General features: G+C 35.5%; 1 protein-coding gene across 1 annotated transcript in view; it reads left to right on the top strand.

Annotated features, from left to right (window-relative positions):
* The window catches only part of LOC111514591 (uncharacterized), a 192,333-nt gene that overhangs the window by 136,562 nt on the left and 43,474 nt on the right, over nucleotides 1-12,297 (top strand). Inside the window, exon 3 of the mRNA XM_074180612.1 lies at nucleotides 7,343-7,478. Coding sequence (XP_074036713.1) covers nucleotides 7,343-7,478 — 136 coding nt within the window. The remainder of the gene's footprint in view (nucleotides 1-7,342; nucleotides 7,479-12,297) is intronic.

The following is a 12,297-nucleotide window of genomic DNA, read 5'->3' as shown; positions in this document are numbered from 1 at the left end:
TAACCCGAATCCTATACAATACATGTTTTTCAGACAAGAGTTCTTTCATGTTGAATGGTGACGTGAATAGACATATGTGTCGTTACTGAAGCGATGTGAATCATCATTTGGCAATAGAAATACATTCACAATCTCCACAAAAATTGAATGTCTGGGCCGACATTCTTAATAATCATATTGTTGGATCATTCATCATTGCATTGAAGGTAATCTCAATGAAGACACATACTTAAATCTTTCACAAAATATGTAGATCCTATGATTAAACACATTTTCAAAATAATGATAATTCAGTAGAAAATGAAATAACATCCCAGCAAGATGATACACCCCCACATTTTGGTGTTCGGGTGAGACAATTTTTGGACGAACGTTTTCCAATGCGTTGGATCGGCAGAGAGGGTCCAGTAGAGTGACCAGCTAGATCACCTGATCTCACACCGATGGACTTCTTTCTATGGGAATTGCTTTCCAGAGTAGACTCTATTATAGTTTGGAACTAGGTGGAGGTCATTTTGAACAATTTATCCGTTGATTTTGTTTCCACTGATATTATTTGTTTTTGATTTCCCCATTGAAATGGACGACAGCGAATTTTCTATTTTTTCTTAAATAAAACGTTTACCATTTTATTTCTCAGTAACGAATGAACCTATTCCGAAAAAAAATACAGAGGTAATACAGGGACAAAAGACCTTTCAAATGATGTATCACTCGACTCCTCCATGGCATTGAAAAAAATAAGAGGTGGGGGTTGTTACTGACCGCAGGGGTGAAGTTTTGGGTATGATTTCCATAGGTATCAGAATTAGTCCCCCTAGAAATGAAAATTGACGTGTTCTTTGGAATTTTCTATTCAACGTCCTTTTCTGACTTATAGGGAGTCAAGTTTTCGTTGGAACGCCCTGTATAGAGTTTTTCATTAGGCGCTTTCTATCCTTATATTTAAATAAAAAAAAGTGTATGTGGGTCATCGAAAATGTTTATTCCTTGAAAGATCTTTTGATGCTATCTTGGGTGAAATGTAATATCTTTTAAATATCCGTTACGGCTTCTCTGGGTGAAGCGCATCCGAAACATCCAATTTTTCATGACTCTGACGCCATGAATCTGACCGATTGCATGAGTTATGTTGGCTTTGAGGTCAGCTGTGGTTTGTGGCTCATTCGCATACACCTGCGACTTAAGAACACCCTTCAAAAAAAGGCTAACGGGGTAAAATCACACGATTTCGTAGCCAGTTCAACATCACCATCAGTGAGATGATCATGCCCTCAAATCGCTTATGCCGAATATTCAACGTGGCATGAGCTGTGTGGCACGTAGCGCCGCCGCCCTGTTGAAACTACAAGTTTTTGGTGTCCAGATCATCCAATTCAGGCCAAAAGAAGTTGATAATCGACTATAGGGCTCGCCGTTGATAGTGATGGCCTGGCCAACGTTGTTCTCAAAGAAATATGTATCGATAACGCCGCCAGCCCAGAATCCACACCAAACAGTGACTTTTTGGGATACACTGGACGCTCTTAGATCTCATGTGGATCGGTAACGTCCCAAATTCAAAAATTTTGTTTGTTCACGTACCCATGGGCCTCACATACGTCGTTGTCTGTGGTCGTTTATCTTTGGTTACTGGGTCAGTTGAATTTTATACGGCTGCAGGCCTGTAACAACGCAAAATTCGCCAAGTTGTGGTCTGCGAAAGGCCAAGTTTTTGTGAACGACGCGAAATCGACTGCCTCGGATTCTCCTGCACACTCTCACAGACAGCGGCGATGTTTTTGGCAGATCGTCGACGTACGGGTGTTGGTCGATTGATCACTGAACCAGTGAATTCAAATTTTTTTAAATCTAAAGGCATTGATGTCATTTTCAAGAAGACTCAGCCAAAGATTATTATTTGAAGTAGTGTGTATGGCTTTCTTGAAAACATTCCATCACTTGGATGATGCCAGTTTTTCACTCCGACGACTCCCAAGTTGCAGAAAAAAAAACATCAGAATATGGAAAAAATATGTCGACGTAACTCACTATGCAAATGCTCAAAACTTGGGAATAATACTTATCTATTCTCATAAATGACGTACTGGTAAGTCCTAGGAACCTGAAATATGGTAAATAGGTGCTTCCTAGGTCTTAGATGCGCACTAAAGAAGAATTTTCAAATATTCCAACTGGGGCGTCCCCACTGGGGATAAGAGGGTCGCGTTCACATATGAAAATTACCTTTTCATCACTATTTTTCTGTACCGCTATATTTTCGTATGTAGGTTTGTTTCATGTTGTAGATTTGCAATAAGGGAATATTTTCGAATATTAAAACTGTGGCACCAGCCGCGGATGAATAGGGCGGGTTCATAAAGTAAAGTTACTTTTCCATCACTGTTTCTCCATGTCCTCAAATTTCTGGTGGATAAATTAATATTTAGTATCAGCATTGCACCCGTGCAGAGCCGATGCTAGTCACTAGTATTTTACATGGGGTGGACAATCGAAAACTTGACATGAAGGTTTTGGGTACTAATCTTGCAAATCCTACAAAACGCTCAGACAGGTCGATTTTTATTGGAAGGGGGGCAGTTTTTTCCCCATTTACAGCGTCGTCACTTCAACCCCTGAGCAGAGGGGTGAACAACTCTTGGAATTTTAATAAGGAACTGGGGGCGAGTCGCACATCGTTCGAAAGATCTTGGAATTCTCTAAAAAACGGTGTACATTTTTTTTTAATTTGAACGAACCATAATGAATTCAGAGTTGAAGTAACTTACTTTATTCTCATGTTAACATATGCTCAAAATTGGCACCTTCAGCTTTCATGCAATGATAGAGATTCTGCTGGAAACTTTCTCGAACATTGTTGAGCATTTCTGGAGTGATTTGCCAACATTCATTTGTGAATCGTTGCCGTAAATTTCCGATTGATGCAGGAGGAATGCAGTAAATTCTGCTTTTCAAATGACCCCACAGAAAGAAATCTAACGGCGAAAGGTTGGTCTGGTTAAATTGCCTTCTGGAAACGATAGACCAATAATACGGTCACCAAAAATTCCAGCCCCTACATTTAATTTTTGTGGACGTTGAGTATGCACTTCATGAAAAATGTGAGGATTTGAATCAGCCCAATAGCGACAAGTATGGCGATTAACTGTGATATTGAGAGAAAGAAGAACATTCATCACTGAAGCAAATGTTGAAAACAAAATGTGGATTTTCCACCGCTCTTCACTAACCAACTCGCAAAATTGCAAGCGTCGATCGAAATCATCTTCATTCAGTTCTTGCGTTAATTTAATCTTGTAGGGAAGCATTTTGTGGGTTTTTAAAATACGCCGAATGCTAGTTCGTGACACCCTGGAAACAAATGCAAACTTTTTTTGCTCAAAGTATGGTCAAGCTCAACATGGCCCAGAATTGCCACTTGTGTCGCCTCATTTGTTACTGGTGGTCCGATTTGCCGTTTTTTATTTGCTACAAATAATCTAAAACCTACTGTCGCGACACATTCTTACTATGTTGTTGATTGAACAGTTCAGCGGCTCTCGCAGCACAACGTCTATTTCCATAGTACAGTTCAATCAACTCAATCCTCTCTGCAGTTGTGTAAACCATTGTTCCTTCAGCAACACTTTACGGCACTCACTACTAGTAATAATGTAGATATCATTTTCAACATGAAAATAAGAAATAAAAACAGCATTTTTAACCATTTCTCAATTGATATAGTCCTCTTATCAGAAAATAACTGAAAATTCAACAAGTAGCGTAAGAAACAAATGAGAGAGTTCCAAATACATTCCAACTGAGCAGTGGCGTACAACAATTTGTTGCTATTAACAATATTGAAAAAGTTAATCATCGGAAAAAACTGTTTCAAATACGTCTAAATCAAAAAAAAAGTACACCATTGTTTAGAGAACCCCAATATCTTTCAAACGATGTGCGACTCGCCCCCTATTCCCTATTAAAAGTTCAAGGGTTCTTCACCCCTCTGCTCCGGAGTTGAAGTGACGACGCTGTAAATGAAGAAATACTGTTCCCCTCCCAATAAAAATCGACCAGTCTGAGCGTTTTTTCGGATTTGCAAGATTAGTACCCAAAACCTCCATGTCAAGTTTTCGATGGCCCACCCTGTATATGAAAACAGTCGTAGCATCAGGCATAATGCAGTGTTCATTTGTAAATGAACCATATTAATGTAATTTCAATCACAAAAGATGAAAACTGTTATTTAAAGTGGGAAGAGAACTGAACACGGTTTTTGCGACTCGAATTGAATAGAGAGCAACACATTTTCGTTTTCTTCTCACAACGAGATCTCGCAGCACACTAGCACAATGGTGAATAGTTTTATTTGTTTCGAGTGGCGAAGTGAATATTAAGTGGTGGAGCTGCATTGCACACGACATAAATATAACTGAATTATAATTATTGCTTTCCGGGATGTAGAACCGGGAAAATGGGTTGTTGCCGTTGCCAACAACGGTTGTGTGTTAGTTACGACCAAAAAAGTGAGTCATAAAATTGTATATGACGTTTCTGTAACCTTGTTTGTTATTACTGTCGCTAAAAACCTCCCCGAATTCCATTTGGAAACAACGAGGGGCGGATAACTACTGAAGGATTTATTTAGTCATCAGAGAGATCGTAAATTTCATTACATGAACACATTTTTTGGTGGATCATCATTTCCGTCTGGAGGATTTATGGAATGGCATTATTACAACAACTGGAATCTACACAGTGTTCCACGCACAAAAAATCCCAGAACGATTTCTATTTCAGAGTGTACTAATATTAATTGATTGTGAGTCCAATCCTTTTGCATACCTAGAGCTCTCAGTACTTTCTTACAAGTGAATTGATACGTTTTTAGAAACACTTTTTTTTTCAATGAATGTTATTTGAATAACTTATGAATAATCATCGTACCGTACCAAGTACCGGTCAACTCCTTCACATATTTTTCAGGCAAAAAATAGACTTATTTCCGATTTTAACTTCATTTTAAGGGAGTAGGTCACTTAATTTATAAGTAACATTATGAATATTACTGGAGTTTTTTTCTGACACCAAACCGTTATTTTAACACCTCGACACCTCGATGAAACTAAACATACTTACATGAGTTATCCTTATTTATACCATAGATACCTCTTCTAGGAACCTGTGTCTTAAGTGTCTTAAATTCATTTCTCGATATCGCCTTATCTACCAGCCTTGAATTAATTTTACAATATGTCCTTATGTATAATAGTCAAGTGATTTAGTATTCTATTAGGTAGGTATCGGTCCACCATCGTTATTCACAATATTATTATATTTACTCATTTCTAGACTCTCATAGGCATCTAGATTGTTGTTGTTAACTTGTTTTGTTAATCTTAATAAATTGAAGTCTATGGAATGGTTTTGAAGCAAAATATGATGGGCGGCTGCTGATTTTTCATGTCTTTCATATTTCAAGCGTGCTAACTGTTCATTTTATCTCATTTTAATAGATCTTTTTGTCTATCCATAATATTTTGCATCGCAGTCCTTACATGTAATTTCGTGAATTTCAGACTTCTCCAAATTCTCGACTTTGTATTTCAGATTTCCTAAAAAGCTCTGTAGTGTATGACTTGTTTTAAAAACCTGGTTCCTTGAAAATCTTTCCAAAGTTCTTCGTGTATTGGTTTTCGTGATTGAATCATCTGCAATACCCTTCGAGAAACCGTTAGTGGCTGCTATTTCCTGTATTGTATATTTTTTATTTGTTAACTTCTCATTTGTGAGAGGAAAAGTCTAAATACGATGCCTTAGAAAATTAGGCCAGCACGTTTGTGCCGTCCACAGTGATGTAAACTGTAAACTGATGTAAACTAGTACGTGCTTGTTACTTTTCTGAATAAATCGTATTCTAGCCCTTCATATTGGCTCCTCATTACCAAAACGTTAAGAAATGAAAGTTGTCATTCATTTTATAACTCATACATGAATTTTATTGATGAAAATTTATTATTTAAAAAGAAAACGAAGTCCTCAATATTCGATTTTTTGTTATCAAATATCGCGAAAATATCATCCACATACCTGAGCCATATCCTAGGAAAATACTTTGACTTTTCTTTAATTTCCATTTCGAATCTGCTTATGAAGAGGTTTGTTGTTTATATAAGCAACCTTCTGCCTGGAACCGGATTTGTTTCATACACAAATTAGTGAGACAAACAAATTCATCAAAATTTCATCATTATTGAATCTTTTTTCTCTAGTAATTCCCTGAGGTAGGTATAGTAAGGTCTGTGGAATTGGGACGCTAGGAAATCAGGAACAAACATAGAAAAACCAAAACCTCACCTTCTTGCAGAACGATGTTTCTTGTATGTTGTTAAGAATTTTTTATACTAAAACCTGGTTCCGCAATACAAGACAAGCCTTCAAATTCTTTAGTGAGCCATTTTGCTATTTGGTAGGTAGGAGATTCAGTACCTGACACGAGATCTTACTCTTGAAGATGATCACTTGGTGATCGAAACACGTGTCGTGGTGTTAAAATAACGGTTTGGTGTTGGGAAAAAACTCCAGTAATATTCATTACTACACCAAATGTTTCAAACACTGCATCACAAGAACTAACTTTATTGCAGTTTCGTCCTAAAAGGACATTACCGAACGAATACAATAAACTGAAATAATTAACAATGCCATTATATTTCTATACGCATGGCCCTTAACTTTACTGAATACCTGAATTTTGTTTACAATTGAAGATGTGGGTACGCTAATTTGAAAATAGTGCAAAATTTTTGTATCGTTTAGATTCGGAAACTTGTGATTGCATTTCAAGGAATGGTTTGGAAACTTCCAATAATTTTTACCTATCAACATACCGTTTTGAGAAACTTCTGCCACATTGTCCCACATAAACACTATCACTCTCCGGACAACATATTTCTCCATCTTGAACACTTCATCTTTGGGATAGAGAGGGAAATTAAATAACCTGGCATGTGGTCTGAATGCCACTTCCACATTGTTTTTTTCTGAAAAATCCCGCAATTGTCCCTGTTCTTCCACCAAAATATGTTTCAGTTACTAATTTCTTGATTTCTGATTGTTGATCTGCGTATATATCATTCTATACGTAAGGCATTGTTTCCTGGATTCGCAAATCCACTTTCAAAATAGCCAACTTACTACTTAATTGGGTGACATGAGTCGTTTGTGCCATTCATTTCTTAGAAAGCATGTTGATATTGATTGACTAAAAATATACGTCATTTGGAAACGAACTTGATTCAAATATGTATCATTAGTGAAATGAAAAAAGTCACTCTGATTGTTTTGTTTTATATTACAGATGCACAAATCCAACACAAGGGAAGTTACTTTGACGAATGTGGAGAGAGATACTGCTGGGGAGTTCAAATGCGAAGTTACTGCAGATGCTCCTCTTTTTCACACAGACATTCGTATGGCAAAATTGTTGGTAGCAGGTAAATATCATGTAATGCAAAATCATGTTTCTGTGAATGTGCCTGAAAATGCTCCATGTTGAATGTTAGACAGATTTGAAATCGGATAGAAATAAATAAAAAAACGTAAAATAATTCAAATAATTGAACGAGAGTTATTTTTTGTGGAGAAATACCAGTTTTTATCGACTTTTTTGGGTATTTTCACCTTCTTCAAAGTAAAAAATATAATGGATAACTCTATACATTTCAAACCTCTTTTGACATCCGTCGAAGAAGTTGAGAAATAAATAATCAGCAAAGGAATAACTGCATATATATATATATATATATATATATATATATATATATATATATATATATATATATATATATATATATATATATATATTTGAGTTTTTTTGTCCATTTCTGAAGACGGAGGCAGATTTTGGCCTCCGAAACGTTATATATAAGTATTTCATTATTCCTCACCAATTTTTTTGATAGGTAAAATTGTTAAACACGACAAGTTACTGAATATTACTGGAGTTTTTTCCCAACACCAAAAACACCTCGACACGTGTTTCGATCACCGAGTGATCATCTTCGAAGAGGAAGGTTAAACTAGAAACTAACGCGAAGCTAACGCTATATAGGTGAACCATCCAGGTATACCACCCATACAGGTATACCAACCTAAACTAATATTACAATTTTGCCTTTTCTATCATTCCACAATATATGTTCAACTGTTATAGCTGTATATAAAATAATTTTCAGCTATATAGACATTAATTTCAAAGTATTGCCTATCTAAATTTATTTTTGCAATGTGTTCTTATGTAGTAAACCCAACAATATTATTTTAACAAGCTATATAGTATGCTCTTTGGTATAGGTCCGTCATCGTTATTCATAATATTATTGTGTTTACTTATTTCTACACTCTCATAGGCATCTAGTTGCCTGGTGTTAACTTGTCTGACTAATCTTAATGAACTGAAGTCTATGGAATGGTTTTGTTGCAAAAGCGACTGCTAATCAATGTAATGGTATCCAGATTGATGCTGAAGAGGCAATATGTGTCTTATTCCGACATTCGCCATTGAGGATGGCAGTGTATCATGTGAGAAAAATCTTATCCCTTTCATACTATATTGTGTAGCAATCCTATGATTGTTATCTGATTCAATTCTATAACAAATGTTTGTTATACGAAGGGAATAGCAAATTTAGTTTTTGTCTGACAGTTACTTCTTTACATGATCCACAGATATTTGTGAAGAATTCCTTCTGAAATTGATTGTTTTCTTCTTTTCTTCAGAAGATTTAAATTTTTTTGTAATTGGATGGAAGAATAGAAAGCCAAAACATTCCTTTCTCGATTTTAACCCATATTTTTATTGCCTCATATAATGGAAAAAGCACCAGTAGGTAGATACATGAATTTGAAATGAATGTGCACGATCCTCCAGAAAATTCATTAGTTTCATTCAATCGAGTATGAGATATTTGGTGAACCCATTTTCTGATATGAATCCTACCATAACTCTCAAACCACTTGATCCAAATCCAAATAACAGTATATTTCTGAAAACAACTCTTTCCAAAGACATCAATCGAGTTAACATATACCCATATAGGTACACGATATCCCGATTGAATATTCCTCATGTTGGTATTTCTTATTGTGAGGTTTCATTATGAATAGGAAAGCTGGTATCATCCAACCATACATATTTGTATGACCACTATCCAAGGCATGTTCAACTTACACATTGTCCAATTTTTCAAAAACCATTTACTGAAAATGTCTTTCTAACTTCTACTCAAAATGTCACTAACGTTTGATTACCTGCGGAAGTGGAATTTGAGAAATCGATATAGATTATCCTCGAATGAGTCCAAGTCGAGAATAATTTTGAAATTTCAGTTATAGAAAATGTTATGACGGTATACTTTATTAGTATATGGACTTGGTTCCAAATTGATTACTCTTATATTGCCTCTCAAGCCGCCTCAAATTTCAAAGATATTTTTCACATTTTACTTCGATTCCGCAATGCTTTATGTTCTTGTTTAATTTTCAGTTTCTCAATGCCATAAACTGAAATTTCGTCAAATGAAGAAGCTCATTCATTACGTAAATCTGAATTCACTTTATACAAAAATGAATAACATTCATTTATTACCAAAAGATTACCGAGATACGGCCAATTTTAATTAGCGAAATGTCGAAGAATGGGGAATTCAGTCCAATATATTATCTTTATCTGGTAATGTAAATTAGATGGAAACAGAGCACATATATCAGAATATCAATTGACAGACGTATTATAGTCGTATTCTATAAATAGAATTATACTGCATTACCGCCATTAGAGTATTCAAAAACATATGTAACATACATGTTACAGGTCATTCAAATTATGTTGAGAAGAACAGTATGGTAATTTTCCACCTCTTTGATAATCTTATGAAGAGTGATAACAACTGTACCTTCGATATATTAGGTGAGGTAATAGATTTACACAGGTGTCATCAATTTGTTCAACCAAAATAATTCGACAAACTATTGAATCCGAAACGTAGCGGCAACTGTTCCAAACAATTTGATATTTTTATGAAAAGTTCATTTTTAAAATTCATTAGAGAGTGGTAGTTCATTGAAAAGTTACATTTGGGGATGCATTTGTCAGAGGACTCATTTCATTTTTTAGATGTCAAGGGGATGTTAAGTAGAAACTCAAATCCGAGTTTGTGTGAACCCATCCTTTGTCCTGCGGTTAGCATCTTGGATGAACGATTGCAGATGGTTTTTATGGTTCATCTGGTGAAATAAGGGTCGCATGAAAATGTGAAAACATATTTTGTCATAAGTTAAAAATTCTCTACAACTTCTCTACAACTTCCGTCCTGTAATTTTCAATCGTAGGACCAGAAATAACATACATTTTGTGATAATTGATATTGCATTGTGATTCATTAGTTATTGACTTTTTTCTCCACCACCTACGAGGTAGAGTCTAGAGTTTTATAAACATGTTTACATATTATAGGGAAATATAAGATCGAAACAAAACGAAAAAATTTGAGGATAAGAGACTTTATTTACAATACACATGAAAATATATTCAAATGAAGTCTTTTGTGCATGAACTTTTTGCAAATATTGACTTCCGTTTATATGTTTCAAAGTTTTCCCTAATAAGGAACCAACAATAATCCCCCACCATTGCTGCATCCCATCTGCCTTGGTAACGTTGCTCCATTGTAAGTATGTCTTGGTGGAACCTTTCCCTTTGTTCGTCACTGACAGCACCCAAATTTTCTAGAAAAAAATTCAAATGGGAGTGCAAGAAATGGATTTTGAGAGACATGCGACATCCCACTCTGCAGTAGTTTTCAAGTAGTTCTTAAACAAGTGTTTCGTGATTTTCTACTTCCTTGTTCCCTAAAAACTCAGAAACAATTCTTTTGAAAGAACTTCACGCAGCTAATTCAACAATACCTAAATTTTGATCAAACTATTGATCACTTAGTTTTCTAATTTGTGGTCCAACAAATATTCCTTCCTTGAGCTTTGCATCACTTAATTTTGGAGAAACGTGTTTTAGATATTTAAACGCATCACCTTCTTTGTCTAATACTTTTACAAAATTTTTCATTAACCCCAGTTTAATGTGAGATGGAGGTAACAAAACGTTTTTGGGATTAACAAGAGGTATATTCTTCACGTTAGTTTGACCTGGAATATATTTATCTCTCGGAGGCCATTCTTACACCACGACACGTGTTTCGCTATGCAATACATCGAATATTTTTTTACGTTTTGCATTTCGTTTGTTTTGCAAAATAGGTTTAACACCAGTGTTTTGGGCAACTTCTGCTGCCTCTTTTATCCAATATTTCATTGAATGTTGTCTTATATGGATGGATAGTCTTGAGCAGACTATCCATCCGACAGAACGGACAAGGATAATATCTTTATTCTGAAATTATATATCCACACGATTGATTCTGTGGAGAATATTTGTCCACACAGTTGAATTAGGAATCAATTTAAAATTGTTCATAACCTCGTACTCAGTTGAATTGAAGGGGTTATATTTTTAGGCGTGATAATTTTTGGGAAAGAAAGTTTTTGGCTTTCTACTACTCCATATTGATAAAAAAAAAGGAACGAGGGAATCTTCCAAAGAAAGGAAGGAAGTAATCAATTTGAAAAATAAGTTACTCTATACATGGATGTGTAGATCATGCAAAGAAGTAACTTTCAAACACAAACTGAGTAGAGAAAAGTATCTTCTGTATAATTCAGTGTTCATATAGAAGTATTTGTTGCGAAAGAATTTTTTTCTTTCGTGTAATTCAATGTTTATATGAAAGTAGCTGTTTCAGGAGGACTTTCTTTCAGTTTGTGTCTGAAAGTTACTTCTTTGCATGATCTACACATAAATGTATAGAGTTACTTATTTTTCGAATTGATTACTTCCTTCCTTTCTTTGGAAGGTTCCCTCATTCCTTTTTTTGTATCAATATGGAGTAGTAGAAGGCCAAAAACTTTCTTTTCTCGTACTCAGCTTCTGTAGCATGAAAAGTTTGCTTGACTTCTTCTAAGGCTTCCGATCTTTCTGGCAAATTATTTAATAGGGCATATGCAATATGTTTCGCCGCACGGTAAGAACTCGGCCAGCTCATTCCTTTTTGTGATCCTGGCTTGTACTCTTTTATAGGTGCCGGCCATATTGAACCCATTATCATACACTGTGGTGGAGAGAGATCGACGGGGTAGTTTTCAAATATAGCATCATACCTTTCGCACGCGCGTGCTGCCGCGATTTCTGCGGGCGAGCGG

Source organism: Leptinotarsa decemlineata, unplaced genomic scaffold (assembly GCF_025532065.1).
Source record: "Leptinotarsa decemlineata unplaced genomic scaffold, Ldec_3_MD MMD2_tig00026299_RagTag_RagTag, whole genome shotgun sequence".
NCBI classification, from domain to species: Eukaryota; Metazoa; Arthropoda; class Insecta; order Coleoptera; family Chrysomelidae; genus Leptinotarsa; species Leptinotarsa decemlineata.
Note: the sequence above shows the minus strand (reverse complement) of the source record. Positions and strands in the feature narration are given on the sequence as shown.